Source organism: Leptonychotes weddellii, chromosome 5 (genome assembly GCF_054177405.1).
Source record: "Leptonychotes weddellii isolate Sample4059 chromosome 5, ASM5417740v2, whole genome shotgun sequence".
Classification (NCBI taxonomy): domain Eukaryota; kingdom Metazoa; phylum Chordata; class Mammalia; order Carnivora; family Phocidae; genus Leptonychotes; species Leptonychotes weddellii.
The window spans coordinates 3,515,993-3,533,279 of NC_138373.1; the positions used below are offsets into that span (position 1 = coordinate 3,515,993).

The window sequence follows — 17,287 nt, forward strand, 5'->3', positions numbered from 1 at the left end:
CACCATCTGATGATGGTTCCTCCTCCTAGACCTCAGGAGGAGCCCACCACCTGGACCGGGTACTTTGGGAAGGTACTCATGGCTTCCACCAGCTACTTGCCCTCCCAAGTAACAGAAATGTTCAACCAGGGCAGAGCCTTTGCCACAGTCCGCCTGCCTTTCTGCGGCCACAAGAACATCTGCTCGCTGGCCACGTGAGTATGGACGGGGTTGCCTCTCCCGTTTGCTGGTGTCCGTCCAGTCGGGAACCTGGTCGCAAACCCCGGAGACGGTGGCACTGGGGCCCGGCTAGGTTTCTCCTGGTCCAGAAACAACCCACAAACCTGGGCCTTTGACTTGGTCAAAGTGGATGTGGAGGGAACCCCCAGGGGCCTCTCCACCATTACCAGCCTCGAATGACTCGTCTGCCGTGTTCTGATCCAGAAAGTCTTCCTCCGTTGGTTGGGATGTTTGTAACGGTAGTGAAAAAACACCATTAAGTCAAAACTGTAGGAGGTTGCCAGTAGTTAACCCTTCGGGGCCTACGGAACCGGCTGGTTAACGCAGTCGGAGGCTGTCCGTGCCGCTCCGGAGTAGCCTGAGAACGCGCGTGGCGCTTCGTGAGCCCCGTTGGATTCCCGCCGGGCAGGAAAATACGGTCTTGAAAATCCTGTGATTCCATGAATCTTTTTTTTTTTTTTTTAAGATTTTATTTATGTGACAGAGAGAGATAGAGCAGGAACACAAGCAGGGGGTGAGGGAGAGGAAGCAGGCTTCCCGCGGAGCAGGGAGCCCGATGCGGGGCTCGATCCCAGGACCCTGGGACCATGACGGTTAACGACTGAGCCACCCAGGCCCCCCGATTCCATGAATCTTATAAATGTTATTTTACGTCCTTTTTGTGCAGCTAATAACTCAGGGGAAAAAGCTTATGAGAATACCCACCCTTAGTAACTAGAGAAGCCCTGAAACTGCTTTTACTCACACCGGTTCTCCTGTGGGCCTCGGTGTTTACTCACAGCAGGTACCCCCTCAGCCTCGATGCCGCAGCTCAGGCAGCACAGCGTGCGCGATCCTTCTCCTGACCCGTAGGTAGTATGTCGAGCGCCCGGAACCAGCTCGTGTTCACATGGGGTGGGGGTGCCCAAGGCAAGGCTGCCGGTGTAATCGGAACATCGTCTGCAAGTTGCGGTCCTGGAACCGGGCTCCTTTTTATTCCCGCTAGAATTCAGAAGATTCCCCGGCTCCTGGTGGGAGCTTCCGACGGGTACTTGTACATGTACAACCTGGACCCCCAGGAGGGAGGCGAGTGCACCCTGATGAAACAGCACAAGTAAGTGGGCCTCCCCTCAGCCGTGCCCTCGGGAGCCGGGGGCACAAGGGGCGCATCCCGGTGGAGCTGGCCTGTGCTGGGAGGCTTTGCTTCCCCCACACTCCCGCTCTCCTGCGCCCCCTGCCGGCGTCCCGTTCACTGCCCGGGTGGAGGCTGGACAGGTGGCTGGTGCGGGACGAGGCGGGCTGAGGCAGGAACGTAGCATGTTGCAAGGAAGGGACGATGCTCTGGTGTCGTCCCCGGAGCACCTGCCGTGTGGTGGTGACATGTAGCTGTTCTCTCTGACAGGAAGGCGGTGGTATTTGTTCATTGGGAAGTAGTGCGGTTTGATTTTGCTTCTGCTTTTTTAGGACTATCCAGAAATTCTCTAAAAATGATACCACAATGCTATAATTATAATGGGGGTGAAAGTGGGGTATTTTCTTTATAGTGAATTCTGTTTATGATCCTCAGTCTTAACACGGAAGATCATCTCCGTGGGTGTAACTTCTTCCCAAGTACAAATCTGGTGAAGCTCCGCGGGAACAGGCACGCGGGATGAGCACGCTCGTGTCCACCTTGAGCGGCCTCTTGCCTTTGCTGCAGCATGTCTCCAGGACCCCCGACCGGCCTCAGTGTCTCTGTCTCTCCGCTTCCTCCAGGTTGGATGGCAGCATGGAGACGACCAATGAAATCTTAGACTCAGCCTCTCACGACTGCCCGTTAGTGACCCAGGCCTACAGCACAGCTGTCACCACAGGTACTCACGTGCCTTCGTCTCCGACCAGACTTGGTAAGGCTGTGGCGCGAGCCTGGAAGGCACATGATGCCAGGCCCTCCCGCTGCGGTCCGAGCTTGGCGCTTTTCCCCCGAGCGGCGCGGCCCACCCGCCACTTTCCCCCGGGCAGGGGACAGGTGGGCTCAGAGGCAAGCTCTTGTCGGCTGGGGATGTCAAGGCTGAATTCATTTTCTTCATTTTTGAAGGAAAAATAGTCACGATGGCTCAGGCTGCTTTGGGCACACGTGAATTGTCCCTGGCTAGCAGCCTCTCGGCTACAGTATTACCCTGAATTCTGACATTGCCAAGCAGGTGTCCTTGGTCCTGTGTCATCATTCAGTAAGCACACGTAGGACCCCCCCACACACACACACTCAGCTTTCGGGCCCTGGGAGGACGGCATTAAAGGCCTGCCTTTGGGGCCCCTCCTGCGGGTGCTGGGCAGTCGTCGTGCAGACAGATGAGGCCACGCAGCCATCCCCCCTCCCCCCGCAACCAGCTTGACCTCAGGTGGGCGATCCTGTAGATTTGCTCACACAGGAGACTACGTAATGACCGTGACTCAGAGATGAAGCGTTCCTTTCCGTCAGGTGAAGCACTGTCTGGCGTCAAGCATCCGGCATCACCAGTTTGAGAACTATCCCCATCCTCCCTGTTCACTGAAGAAAATTTGTGGCCTGTCCTTCAGGAAGCCCCTATTTACTGTGCAGTGTCTTTTTGACATTGATGAATTTTGGAAAATAAAGGACTTTGTCTTGAGCTGCCCAAGGCTGCAAAAAGCTTGTAGTCAGAGAGGGATCACAGTTTAGTCTTAGTGTGCACTGCAGCCTGTAGCTGCCAGGCCTTGCCTCCCAGCCTCCCTGCTTCCCTGCCTCCCAGCCTGCCTCCCAGCCTCCCAGCCTCCCTGCTTCCCTGCCTCCCAGCCTCCCAGCCTCCCAGCCTGCCTCCCAGCCTCCCCACCTCCCAGCCTCCCTCTCAGCCTCCCTGCCTCCCTGTCTCCCAGCCTCCCAGCCTGCCTCTCAGCCTCCCTGCCTCCCCACCTCCCAGCCTGCCTCTCAGCCTCCCTGCCTTCCCACCTCCTAGCCTCCCTCTCAGCCTCCCTGCCTCCCCACCTCCCAGCCTCCCTGTCAGCCCCCTGCCTCCCCACCTCCCAGCCTCCCAGCCTGCCTCTCAGCCTCCCTGCCTCCCCACCTCCCAGCCTGCCTCTCAGCCTCCCTGCCTCCCTGCCTCCCAGCCCCTGAGCATGGCCATGCTGTCTCTTTGCAGCCTACACAGACGAGCTGGGAGCAGTGGGTGGCACATGTCTGGAAGAGGAGGCCAGCGCTCTGCGGCTGGAGGAAGACAGTGAGCATCCTCCTATGATTCTTCGGACTGACTGAACTTGACCTGTGAACTCTGACCCCCAAAGCAGGGAACACTGGCTTGATGGAGGACTTTGTGTTATGCTGCTATGAACTTTGACCCGAGCTGGAGAGAGGATGGCAGAGACTTTAAAAAAAAAAAAAAAAAAAAAAAAATTGTAGCTGTAGTCTCATTCCATACTGTTGAGAAATACATCGTTTTCACTTCAGTGGCTTTTAATCCTGCTTAGGAATCTTAGCTTTTTGTTTTCTCTTTTTGCCAAAATTAACTGTTTGGTGAAGCCCTTGAAACCTTGCTTTGCATGCATTAACGTGCCAAGCCAGAGTAGGAGAACTAGAAGCCACTTTATGACAGTGGCAGTCGTTGGGTTTTTAAAATCTGTATAGAATGAGGAGTGCACACGAGGAGGTGGCATCGTGCAGAGTGGTCTGGGTGTCAAGGCGGGTTCTGCTCGGGCGGGTCCAAGAGCCCTCTCTGGGCTTGCCAGGCTTGGGGGCATCAGCCGTGGGGAGGAGAACTCTCTCCCCAGAGCCCCCCGTGGGCCCTTTTCCCCCATTTTATTTTGTTAATTAAATTCTTTCCAAATTGGATTATTCTGGGATTTCTTGCTTGCTGGACTTTTATCTTATTTTCCATGTGGGTATTGGAGGAGAGGAGTTCTTTCTGGTATTAAAAATCTTCCTTTCGGACAGCACGTGAACTTGAAAGAACACCTCAGAAGGCCAGAGCGAGGGAAAGTGGTCTCAGTTGTGTAATTAAATTACCTGGTCTTTTAATTTTCCTGTTGAATAAGTGGGGTGATGGGGGAGGGGGTGCTTGTTCTTAGGGAATTTTATAGCTATTCCCTGTACCCATGGAGCACAGAATTACAGCGTGGAGGGCACCCAAACTGCCCTCTGACCTTGAGCCCCGCCGTCTGTCAGGGGCTCTTCCCACCTGCATCAGGAATACTAGAGATAGAAACTCCGGGGGGTATGGGCGGGAGGCTGGCTCTGAGCACCTGCTTCACAGGGTGATATGTGCCTTTTCTATTTTAATCTTACAGAATTGTTCAGAAAAGTGACGGGAGATTGTGGTCACAGGTCCTAGTGTTAGCCCAGCTCCCCTTTTCATTTTTACAGAGTTACATAACCGCAGATACCTCAAACTCTGCATTCCAAACCAAGACATCTAGCAGTCCAAGTTTTGAGGCAATTCAAGTGGCATTAACGGTGTAAAAGATCATTCTAGAATCTTTGGAATGGTGACGGTTAAAGACAGAAGTAAAAAAAAATACATATATATACATATTCTGGATCCGCCCTCCCTTTTCCCTTTGTCAGGCTTCTGAGCAGGCGAGGGCCGAGCGTCCGCTCCGGGTTGTGTTGGTCGTGACGGTCGCGTGGCCTAGAGAAGGGGAAGAGGGCAGTCGTCGGTGGCACGGACGGCCCACCCTACATGCCCGACCCCGAGGTGGAGGCCTTGGTGCAGAGGGCACGCAGAGTAAGTCCTGACTGGAGCGGAAATCTCTAGAAGCACTGGTTACGGCGGCCACCTGAGGTGCTGTGCTAGTTGGAGATGAAGGGATACGCTCTCCTTTGCCCAGCGGCTGGCACGCCGGCCTGCACCCTCATGAGCCGTGAGCCTCCGTCCCAGGTGTGACATGCACGCGTCGGCTGAGCCCCGAGCCGGGGAGGACTCGCGGGGCCCGCCCGGGACACTGCCTGTGTCGGGCCTGCAAGGCCCCCTCTCGGTCCCCTCTGGAGCAAGGCATTGGACTCCAGGTCTTCAGTGGCGCATTTGGCCGGGGTGAGCGTTCACGGGAAAATCAGTGCAAAGGGGCGCACGGCGGGTGGCGGGCCCTGCGCTCGGGCCTCCTGATTACCGAAGACAGAACTGCCTTTCCCGTGTGTTAAACACTGCCCATCGGGGCGTCTGCTGGTTGGCCCCCGCACGCGCGGTGACGTTGGGAGTCGTCGGATCTGCGCTGTGTGTCTCCCGGCAGACGTCGTGCCTTCGTCTGACCCAGGAGCCTGGGGATGCCCTTCCCCGTCTGCCGCCATTTCCTCCACGGTAGGATGGGGGGTTAGAACAGGTGGCCTGAGCGGCTTGCGACTGTCGCCCCTGCCTGCCCCAGGGCCCCGGCAGGGCTGGCCGGGTGCTGCTTTGAGCCGGGGCGTCAGGAGGCCTGAGATGCGTGCGGGGACGGGAAAGGAGAGAACCCGAAGAGGCTGCCGAGATGCTCGTTAGCAGAGCTCTTGCCACCGCCCTGCAAGCTCAGACGGAAAGGCACCGCAACAAACCCGACGTGGCACTAATTTGCTCAACTCCAAACCATACGCCAATGTTAACTTTCGTCATAATGTTCCAAGCTCCCGAAGGAATCACAGGATAGGAAACAGAACCCAGACACTTCCCTCATAGACACATGTGGATTGGGACCAAACCGAGTTTTCTAAAGCCGTGGAAGCCACGGTTGGAGTCGGATTGAAGCTGGAGTTGGAAACACCTGCGTGCAGCCCCAGATTCTAGCACCTTCCTGGTGGCGTGGCCTGGGTGGGCCCCCCGGGGGCCCGGGTCTCCTGTGCTGGACAGCAGGACGATCCCTGTCTGGCGGGCGGTGCCCGTAAACCCTGAAACAGAAACGGGTCTTACGGAATGCAACCAACGGTGGCTCTTCAGTTCTCGATTCTGAATACTAAGCTGGTCGGAAAAGTAAAATAAGAGCAACAGAAGTATACGGCACACGGAGGGCATGTGGCTCCCCTTCGTCCCCGCCTTTCCCGCTCCACCTGCATGGGTGTCGGGGAGGGGGCTGGGGAGACGCACAGCCAGAGCGCTGCCGGTCCATGGTCCCCCCAGGGCAGAGCCCCCTCCGCCAGCGTGGGACACCGGCTCCCCTGGAGCGCTGATTTGCCCCGCGCCCGCCAAGGGCGGAGTTCCCAGGCTTTGCCTACTCATGGATCCGTTCGGGGAGCAGACGGGAAGACGGGGGCTCTTACAGGAAAGACTAGGTGTGCTCGGGTCACAGCCCCGCAAAAGGAGACGGGCGGTCAGCGGCGGGAACGGCGGGAACGGCGTCCCTGGCCCCACACTGCTGTCCTTGGCCGCATGCGGCCCCTGCTGGGTTGGTCTGTGTGTCCCCCGCCCTAAGTGCCCTGAGGCCCCGTCTTTGGCATGCAGGGAATGACAGGAACGCTCATTTAAAATGTCTTTGTGACACTGTGGCTAGCACAGCTGAAAATCCAAATACGTTATTTGCAAGTGTACTTACTTAATTCTTAAGATGGACAGGTCGAGAACTTGTGGTTTGGGTCCGGCGGTGTCAGAGACATCAAAAGAAAGTGCATTCAAGCCACTGGTATTCTGTTTGGGAGGAGTGCTTTGTATAGAATCCCCTTTTGTGAACAACGGATTTCTTACTGAAAATATAGAACAATAGCTTATTGCCAAGCAGAGCTCACTGATGGATATTTTAGTCCCCACCCAGGTCCTAACCCTTGGCCCATATTGTACCTTTTCCTTCTGTGATTTTGTGAAGCACAAAAAATTGGATTTTGAGGCATGACCAGCCCCTCTTATCCTTCCCTGGAGGAAGGACCAGGAAAGTCTTTAATTTGGAAAAATTAAATCTTTTTAAAGCTCAGAATCTAAAGGGACTGTTTTGATACGTCCTCTCCATACTGTTCCATTCTTTACTGAGCTGTAATTTAATGACATTCCTTCTTACATTTCCTTTTCAGGCGAACCTGTTGTATGTGCTGCTGGTGTATATGGGGTGGGGGTGAGGTGGGAATGTGTGTGTGTGCACGAGCGCACATGCACTGTGAGTAAATGTGCTTACTGGTCACGTCCCAGACCCAACGGGACTGGAAAGCCCATTGCTGTTCGCATTTTACAACTGCATTAAGAAATTAAAACCTGTGGTGTCCTTTTCTCCCCCCACCCCCCAATTGCTTCATTCCCTACTCCCAAGCTGTACATCTCTTTTGTACCATATTTAAATGCACTGTAATTCTACGTAGAACATTATGGCAAAATAGCAGAATCCTGAAGTCCAACTGAAATCTTATAAAGGTTTTCATCCAGAATTGATTTTTGTCCTTTGTGAACTAGATGACACGCTTCTTCCCACTAGTATTCTTGGCCTCACCTGAAAGGTTTTCCTCAGGACGCTGCATCTCGCGGGATGGGTAGGGTTCGGCGGGTGAGGGCTGTCCGTGTGGAGGCCGCTGCCGAGGCTCTGCGGGCCCACGGTGATGGGGAGGCCGCGGGAGGAGCTCTGCGCACGTTCAGCCCTCCCCCCACCCACCCCGGACTCAGCTGTGATTTCGGGTGCCGCTTCTGTTAGAAGCCCGTCCTTTGGAGCGCTGCACTGCTGGGCCACACGGCTCCCTCTGGGTTGGAGGACTCGTTCCCTTTACATCAAAGGCTCAGACACATCTGGGTAGCGTTCTGCTTCTGAAAGGCCCGCAGTGCCCCCAGCAGGTGAGTCTCCGAAGCCGCTGGGATCGCCCCTCCTGCTGGGGTCTCCCCCGGCCGCCCTGTTCAAGGACACGCACGCAGCTGTTAATCTCTCAGGGAAACACGCAAGGCTCCTTAAGTCTTTGCAGGTGCTCATGTGGGTTCCCTTTTTTTATAGAGGGCATTTGTGATTTTGTTTCTCCCGCTGTATTTTTCTTCCAGGGGGTTAACGTAAAGAAGTACTTGAGTTCCTTTAGAGCAACCAGGCGTTTTTTTCCCCAGGAGGCGTGAGGCGGGGTGGCCGGGACTCAGAGCAGTGGGGCTTTCTGCCGCCCTTTGTGTCCGTGGAGGGGCCCCCCTTGACCTCCCTCACTTGACCTTCCCCAAGCTAGCGGGAGTCTGCCAGACCCAGGACACGAGCGGGTTCGGACAAGTCCCCGGGGGCAGTCATGCCAAGCCGGGGGTCTGCGCGGTGCTGCATGCTGGGCCGTGTCCGTAAGGGGCCTGTCCTGCGGGGCACAAGGCACCTGAAGCAAGTAAACGGAGAGCGTTCTAAAGTCCGATCCCCTTTTGAAATGATTCCCCGGGACGCCTGGTTCAAACCCGACCGCCAGCCCTAAAACAAGCCTTTAAGTAAAATCAGTGAAACGCTTACAGGTTTCTCCCTTTGCAGCAGCCCTTGCAGTAGCTGTGGTCATGGGGAGTAATGTTTAAATTGAGCGCTTGCTTCCATTCACAGGACATCCCAGCTGCCGCGGGTCCCTGGCTCCCCCAGGGCTGGGCTTGCTCCGCACGTTGTCTCCCAGAGAGGAAGTGCCAGGCACGTTGGCGTGGCCCCCAGCGGGGCTCTTCAGGGGGAACAGGGCTTTGGGAGGTCACGGGGGCAGATCACACAGGGCTCTGTCACGGCAGGGTTGTGAGAGACCGGAACAGGTCACCATTAACTTGCTGGTCTTGAACTTAAATGTAGCTTCCCTGTTGTGCTTTGAGGGTTCGGACTTCCAGCTTACTCTGGCGGGGTGAGGTCCACGGTTGCTGAGCTCTTTTCTAAATAAAAATTGCAAATCTGTTTAAAAATCGAAACCCCTTGTTCCGGTTTACAATTACGCTCCAGTGAGCGACTCGTCTTTGGAATCCCTCAAGGTAAGGTTTTCCTAATGGGGTACACGACTGTCCTACATCAGCCCGAGATGCCACCCTCCTCTGATGCTGTCAGTCCCTTCCCTCCTCCTTCCAGTGAGGGTGGGCCAGACGGTCTCCCACCCGCTGCACAGTGGCCACCAGACAGGGGCTGCGACTCCACGGGGATGGGTGCCCTGGGCTGTCTTCCCCCTTTCTCTTAGCTGCTAGGTTGTGCAGGCATTTGTGAGGTGAGGGCCTAGAGGCCCCCTTCCCCGGGCCCAGGATGCAGGAGGCCTGCTGGCCAGTGCTGCCTCCTGCCCGGGGAGTGGGGGTGCGGTGGTCCCTGGCAGGGGCAGGTGGGCGGGGGTCCCCCTGCGTGAAGCACATCCCAGCTGATCTGTGTCCAAACATAAACATTGGTAACAGTTTTCTGATGATCAACACGGAGACTCAGTGTGGACAAATCTGAAAGAATCAGGATGGATGAAGAGGACAAAGGTCACCTGCACCCCCGCCCCGAGCTAACGCAGGGTTAACATTTTGGTGTGTCTCCTTCCAGCTTCTTCTCTAACAGGTCATTTTATAAGTTGATTTCTTTAAATCAGTATGCAGCTCTGCAGCGACCTCGTGTTCTCCCTCAACAATTAACGGGGGCCTTCTCTTTCCAGTTCCAAGACTGGAATTTGCTCTCGGACAAAGGATTTGAGGAGGGGGGGCACAGAGGCCGCCTAGAACTGGTGGCTACTGAGTGAAGGGCACGCGAGGCATTCAGAAGGTATAAGATCACAGAAGGTTTGAACCTAAGACTCCAGCAAGATGGCCAGAATGTGTGAAGGAGCAATAGAAATGTAGTCTCACACGGCTCAGGAGGCTCCAGGTCCCAGATCGAGGTGCCGGCACATCCCGTGTCTGGTTCACAGACCGCGTCTCGCTGTGTCCTCACAAGGTGGGAGGCCAGGGCGGGGGGTGGTAGGGGGAGCTGCGGGTCTCCCTTTTAGAAGAACGCTAACCCCACATGTCAGGGCTTCACCCCAGAGTTAGGATCTGACATAGGGATTTGGGGCACAGACATTCGACCCACAGCGGGGTGTGACTCCCATGTGCACAGTGTGCATTTGTGGGTGTTTGGCTTTGGGAAGGTCACCTCCAATGTCCCGGCCACCAGGACTCTCTTCCAGGTTGTCGTGAGCAGTTGGACGTGGGGCCAGGCAGGCAACCTCCGCCATCACCTGGTCGGTGGCCCCAAAGGCAGGCAGGTCCTCGACTTGGCAGGCTTGTTTGAAGGGGCACGTGTGCTGGGTCTTCCCTCTAATCCCACCTCAGGCCCGGCGGGATGTTTATGCTCTCTGAGGGCCCCAGCCGCATGCCCAAGGCCCCCTCCTCTCGGGGGGCTCTACTCACAGCCTGCAAGTTACCCGAATACAGAGCATCTCGCTTGTGATCCACGAATACGCAATAGATCGTGAATGGATGGGAGGAATGCAAAGGCTTTTTGTTGGGTTTTGCAGACAGTCACACTATCCCCAAGGATATATTTAGAACAGGACATGTACATACATCTTTCTCTTGGGTTTTCAGGAAATTCCCGTGTGTCCTCGTGGCCGGGTCGTTCTCCGTTCACCTCCTCCTGGGGATGGACGTGTGGGCCGTCTCCCGTTCCGGGCTGTTACAAACAGTGTCCCTGCCAAGATCCTTGTATACATGTCTCCTGGGACATTCCTGCGGGGTTCTGGGTTCTTTCTTACCTGGCAGTGGGTTGCCGGGGGCACGAGGTATACGTATGTTCAGCTTCAGGGGACAGCGCCACCCTTGTGCGAGATGGTTACGGGGTAACAAACATCCTGCTGCACAGCCAATCACCCACAGCTCCGCTCGAAACCCTTCATTGTCGGTCACCACTCCGCAATCCGGCTGGACCCCGCTGCTCTCCAGCAGGCCCCCTGGCTCACGTGGCTGGAACCCTCGAGGTGCCCGGGCCGCTCCCTCACCACGTGGCTGCCTGGGCCTCCTGGCAGCATGGCAGCTTGCTGGCGGTCCGGCTTCCAAGGAGCCAGGTTTCTTTAAAACAAACAAAACCTGGTACGCTGTCGCTTTGACTTCATTCTCCTGGCCGAAACAGGTCAGAGGGTCAGGGTCGGCGGGAGAGAGGGAAGCCAACTCTCCTGCTGATGCGCGGCCGCAGGGGCGCGGGCACCCCGCAGGAGGGGAAGGGTGATGGCCTTCACGCTCGGAGACCACCCCAAGACTGGACAGTTTTCGCTTCCCTGCGCAGCCGTGAGGACTCGGGTCCGTCCGTGTCTCCCCCAGCCCCATGGGACGCTGAATGTCTTGTTCACGTGTGTGTCTTTACAACCGAGAGGAGCACGCCCAGCACCCCACGTCCAAAGGGCCACCCCAAGTCCACGGCAGGAGAGCTGGATTAAGGGTCCCGTGGGCCGTGGAGAGGCAGCCCGCCCCACACTCCCAGCCTGGCGGCTCCACTGTTTAAGAAGTCAGAGCTCTATGCATCACGTGGGGGTTGCCTTCTGGGGGCTTCTATTTGCATAAGCCGGGGGAGAGCTTGGCTGCCAGAGAGCTCTGAGCAAAGGTTCACAATAGCAACACACATGCTCTGAAGAGCTTAAAATAAAACCTGGTAAAGAAACAGGCCAGTGAAGGGAAGATGTGATTACCCAGCTGTCACTTAAAACTCATGTTCAGCCCTCAACTCCTCTGCTGCGTTTGCCTGACTGTGTTTCAACCGATCATGGAATAGATCGAGCTTTCACTTCTGAAAGGAGACGCCGGAGAGCCCACGGGGGAGGCAGGCAGGCACCGTGGTTTCTGCTCCATAAATGGAAGGCCTGCCATGGAAGTCTGTGTGGGCTGGTAGGGCAACGTGGAGGGTTCTAGCAACAGGAATGAACTTGGTGGACGCAGAACCACCCCCACTCCAGCTAGAAACGCAAATGCCTGACGGGTCTCAAAAGAAAGAAGGGGAAATGCTCAGGTTGAGAAACTCTAAAGGCAGACCACTGAGATCAGGCTCACGGCCCCAGGTCCAGACCGCAGCTTGGGGCCGGACCCTGATTCTATCTGAGATGGCAGCAGGGACAGAAATGGCTCCAAACACAAGTCACTGCCCCGTGAAAAGGGACAGGACGGCCCCGGCCACCAGCCCTGAAGAAGACCCAGGACGTGTGCCGTGTGCCCAGGGCAGGGGCGGCGCAGGGAAGGATTAGGGAGCAGGGACAGAGTTTCTGTCTGGAATGATGAAAAAGGTTCTGGAGTTAGTGGTGAAGGTTATACAACATCGTACGTGTACCAAACGCCACTGAACTCTACGCTTAAAAATGGCTAAAATAGGAAATTTTATAGTACGTATATCTTACCACAATTAAAAGCAAAATAAAAAATACTAGAAAGGAGGAGGTGCACTCTCATTGTCTGCAAATAATATGATCGTCTCCCCGGAAAGCCCAAGAAAATCCTGGAGAATGTGTCCGGATCACGAGAGAATGCTCAGTTGGGTGTCTGGTTATGAAAGCCACACAAATCAAGTCTTCTGCTCCAGTAATAATGAGAAAAATACAGCAGGGAGGGAGGGGCAACAGGAGATCATGCCCAGGGTAGTGGAGATCCACAACACGAATAATGTGCTTAATGAAATGACGAGTCTACATGAGGAGCTACCCAAGTAACACTTGTGGAATGAATGAACCCATTTTCCCAGAGGGATGAAAAAGAAACAAGAGGAAAAGAAAAGATGTATTCTGTTTGGGGCGGAGGGGGGTGGGGAGGGAAACAGTGATGAGCAAAGGCATTGATAAGCCTGTTGATTAATATAAAAACATAGGGACTCTTAACAAAAAAAAATTAAAATAGTAATAATGGCTTGTGAGGGAATTAAAATGATGTTCATATACCTACTGATAAAACTCTGCACATCAGTAAGGACAGATGACCATCTTAGTGACTGCAGGACAAGGGTCTGTAGGTGTTCCTTCTACTGATCTTCTGACCATTTTGTAAGATGGACACTTTTCAAAATAAAGAGTGGGGTTATTTACGAAGCATTTGGGGAAATTCGAGCACGGATGGTCCATGCCACACTCTTAAGGAAACACTGTTCACTTTTCTTTGGCGTGATAATGGTTATTGTGGTGATGGTTTGCAAAAGTGCCCTCTTTTTAGACGTATAACCTGAAATATTTTCGGAGTCTGTGATGGGGAAGAAGGGAGAGCTTCGAGCCTTGCTCCTGCGGCAGACTGAGACTCACAGACAGGTGCGAATGAGCGGGTCTGGGCTCGGGGGCGTGCAGCAGGCCTCCTCGGTCCCGGGGGCCTCCTGCCAGTGCGTCCGGGGGGAGAGCCCAGCTCTCCTGGCCTCCCCTTGCCTCGCAGGGCCGCTCCTCCCGCCTGGGCACAGCGGAACGCCTCCTGCCCAGCGCTGAATACTTTCCTTCTTCCCTCAAGGGCTGTCGGGGCCAAGGGTCTGGAAATCGTACCAAGCACCCGCATCAGACTGCTTACCTGCCTCATCATGTCCAACCTGGCCTATTCCATCCTCCCTGCGGAGCTGAGCCACTGCCCCAGTCCCCCGGGGCGGGTGGTGGCAAAGCTGGGGCGGGGCCCCTGACCCCCATGCTCCTGGGCCGTGCCCCCGAGCGGCCTCTGAGAGCAGAGGCCGTTCTCAAACACACAGCACGTGTTCGTTTTCTTCCTCCGAGGCAGAGCTCAAGAACCTCTCCTTCAGGTCAGGGACCTCTAGGAGAGTCTGTAAGAGCCACTTGCCGAGAAGCCTCATGCTTGCCCAGCTGGGAGGCCTGCACTCTGAGAGCCTATGATTCCATCAAGCGTGAAGTGTTTGGAGGAAGATTAGCCTCTCGATCACTCCAGGGGGTGATGCCAAATGGTGGGACAGCATTTTCTGGGTCCTCATCATGGGAGCCGCCCAGGAGAGGCAGTGGGGGATGCCACCCAGGCGCCCAGAGCGGGGGCCTGGCCACCCCGCCCCTGAGGCCCCCGCACCGCCACCCCCTTCCCTGAGTCCCTCCAGGACCCGTCACCCAGGGAAGCTGCCCCCAGCTAGGCCTCCCGGGCCTAAGACGCCCATCCCCTCCCCGCCTTCCTCCAGGAGGCCCTCTGGAAGGTGAGATTTCTTGCCGCCTCTAAAATCTCAGAAGATATTACTTCCGCTCCAGCATTTCTGCTGCAAGTATCTGGAAACTGTGAGGGACACCAAGAGCCCCGGACTCACCCAGAGTCCTCGCAGGCCCGAGGCCACCAGGAGGAGAGTGGGCTGGCGCACAGGAAGCCCCCACTGGTGGGCGAGCCCGCAAACAAGCTGCGTGAAACCCCCCAAGGGCATCTCTCTCTCTCTTTTTTTTTTTATTTGAGAGAGAGCGAGTGAGAGAACGAGCATGAGCGGGGGCAGAGGGAGAGGGAGGGAGGACGTTCAGCCCACGGCCCAGCAGCAGCCTCTGGTCTGTCCCCGACAATGGCCCTTGGGGATCGCCAACCCAGGGAGGCTGCATGTTCAGGGCAAAATCGGGAGCAAAATACAGAGGCTCCCCATATCCCCCTGCCCGCCCCCCCACACACACACAGCCTCCCCCCCCTCACCCATCCCGCACCAGGGCGGTGGTTTTTTTACAATCAATGAGCCTGTATGGACCCACCATAATGGTCCATAATTCACAGTCGGGTTCACTCTTGGTCGTAGAGTCTGTGGGTTTGGACACATGTATGATGACACACAGCCATCATTATAGTGTCCCACGGAGTAGGTTTACAGCCCTGCATGTCCTCCATGCTCCTCCTTTTCACCCCTCCTGCCCCTGACCCCCCTCCCTCCAGCAACCACTGATCCACCGCTGAGTTTCGCCTTTTCCAGGACGTCATAGAGTTGGAATCATACAGTATGCAGCATTTTCAGACTGGCTTCTTTCGCTGAAATATATGCATTTAAGGTTCTTCTATCTTTTCACGGCTTGATGCTCATTCCTTTGTAGCGCCTAATAGTATTCCACTGTGTGGATGGACCACACTTTATCCATCCCCTAGAGGAGGACAGCTTGGTTGCCTCCGAGTTTGGACAGTTGTGGATAAAGCTGCTGTAAGCATCGTGTGCAGGTTTTCGTGGGGACATAGGTTTTTCGCTCCTGGGCGCAGAGCACAAGGCGCAACCGCTGGATCATATGGTAGAAAGATGTTGAGTTTTATTAAGAAACCGCCAAACTCTCTTCCAAAGGCGCTGCACCACGTTACGTTGGCTTACTGATTTTTTTTTCCTGGTCAGAATATGCTGAAGTTCTTCATCTCAAGGCCAGGTTGGCCTTCCCTGCCCTTAATGCCTAGGCCCCCAGCCTAGGTAGCTGGACCGCTGGGCCCCAGGCGGCGCACGGGGGCCTTCCCGAATGCGCACGGGTCTTTACATCAGCACAGATGGGTTTTATGGGTCCCATTTTATAAGAAACCCAAGACTCAGAGAGGTTGAGAAATGTGACCAAAGACACACAGCAGAGTAAGGTTTGAATCCAGGCCCACCTTGGCACCGGTGTGGAGGGACTGGTCAGCAGAGAGAGGGGGTGTGTTGGGGGGGGTCAGGGGGCCGCTGGACCTGGCTCCTACTCGCTCGGGAGCTGATCGTGGGCCCCTCCTCCCCCCCTGCACTCTCAACAAACCAGAGGATGAGCGTTTACACCATGGGAGTCCACAATGGCTAGAAAGCAAACTCTGGCTGTTAAATAGGAACCTGTCCACCCCTTACAAGCCTGTGCCTGTGAGAGACTGAGCGCGTGCGTGTTCGTGTGTGTGTGTGTATGTGTGTGTGAGACTGAGCGCGTGCGTGTTCGTGTCTTTGTGTGTGTGTGAGACTGAGCATGTGCGTGTTCACATCTGTGTGTGTGAGACTGAGCGTGTGCGTGTTTGTGTCTGTGTGTGTGAGACTGAGCGTGTTGTGTGTTCGTGTCTGTGTGTGTGTGTGAGAAAGACTGAGCACGTGCGTGTTCGTGTCTGTGCGTCTGTGAGAGACTGAGCGCGTGCGTGTTCGCGTCTGTGTGTGTTCGTGTGTGTGTGTGAGAGACTGAGCACGTGCGTGTTCGTGTGTGTGTGTCTGTGTGTGTGTGAGACTGAGCGTGTGCGTGTTCGCGTCTGTGTGTGTGTGTGAGACTGAGCGCGTGCATGTTCGTGTCTTTGTGTGTGTGTGTGAGACTGAGCACGTGCGTGTTCGTGTGTGTGTGTGTGACTGAGCGTGTGCGTGGTCGTGTCTGTGTGTGTGTGTGAGAGAGACTGAGCACGTGCATGTTCATGTCTGTGTCTCTGCCTGTGCATGTGTGTGAGACTGAGCACGTGTGTGTTCGTGTGTGTGTGTCTGTGTCTGTGTGTCTGTGAGAGACTGAGCATGTGCATGTTCACATCTGTGTGTGTATGTGAGACTGAGTGTGTGCGTGTTCGTGTCTGTGTGTGTGAGACTGAGCATGTGCGTGTTCATGTCTGTATGTGTGAGACTGAGCACGTGCGTATTCGTGTGTGTGTGTCTGTGTGTGAGAGACTGAGCACGTGCGTGTTCATGTCTGTGTATGTGTGTGTGTGAGAGACTGAGCACGTGCGTGTTTGCGTCTGTGCGTGTGTGTGACTGAGCACATGCGTGTTTGTGTGTGTGTCTGTGTGTGTGTGAGACAGCGCATGCGTGTTCGCGCGTGTGTGTGAGACTGAGCGCGTGCGTGTTCATGTGTGTGTGTGTGTGAGACTGAGCGCGTGCGTGTTCATGTCTGTGTGTGTGACTGCGTGTGTGTTTGTGTCTGTGTGTGTGTCTGTGTGTCTGTGTGTGTGAGACTGAGCGTGTGCGTGTTCGTGTCTGTGTGTGTGAGACTGAGCACGTGGGTGTTCACGTCTGTGTGTGTGTGTGAGACTGTGTGTGTGTTCATGTTTGTGTGTGAGGCTGAGCGTGTGCGTGTTCGTGTCTGTGTGTGTGAGACTGAGCACGTGTGTGTTCGTGTCTGTGTGTGTGTGTGTGAGACTGAGCACGTGCGTGTTCATGTCTGTGTGTGTGAGACTGAGCACGTGCGTGTTCACGTCTGTGTGTGAGACTGAGGGTGTGTTCGTGTCTGTGTGTGTGCCTGTGTGTGTGTGTGAGAGACTGAGCGCGTGCGTGTTGGTGTCTGTGTGTGTGTGAGACTGAGCACGTGCGTGTTCACGTCTGTGTGTGTGCCTGTGTCTGTGTGTGTGTGAGACTGAGCGTGTGCGTGTTCGTGGCTGTGTGTGCGAGACTGAGCATGTGCGTGTTCGTGTCTGTGTGTGTGTGAGAC

At 55.5% G+C, this 17,287-nt stretch overlaps 1 protein-coding gene and 1 long non-coding RNA gene across 3 annotated transcripts in view; both read left to right on the plus strand.

Annotated features, from left to right (window-relative positions):
* The window catches only part of WIPI2 (WD repeat domain, phosphoinositide interacting 2), a 39,528-nt gene extending 32,027 nt beyond the window's left edge, over window positions 1-7,501 (plus strand). The window contains exons 9-12 of one of the 2 annotated variants that reach the window (XM_081819046.1): window positions 30-194; window positions 1,205-1,312; window positions 1,954-2,051; window positions 3,336-7,501. In XM_081819046.1, coding sequence (XP_081675172.1) covers window positions 30-194; window positions 1,205-1,312; window positions 1,954-2,051; window positions 3,336-3,448 — 484 coding nt within the window. In that variant the 3' untranslated portion in view covers window positions 3,449-7,501. Of the gene's footprint in view, window positions 1-29; window positions 195-1,204; window positions 1,313-1,953; window positions 2,085-3,335 lie in introns of both variants that reach the window. The other variant, XM_081819045.1, reaches the window with a different exon arrangement.
* Window positions 1-17,287, plus strand: part of LOC145721380 (uncharacterized) — a 229,223-nt gene that overhangs the window by 151,329 nt on the left and 60,607 nt on the right. The gene's annotated exons all lie outside the window — the stretch shown is intronic.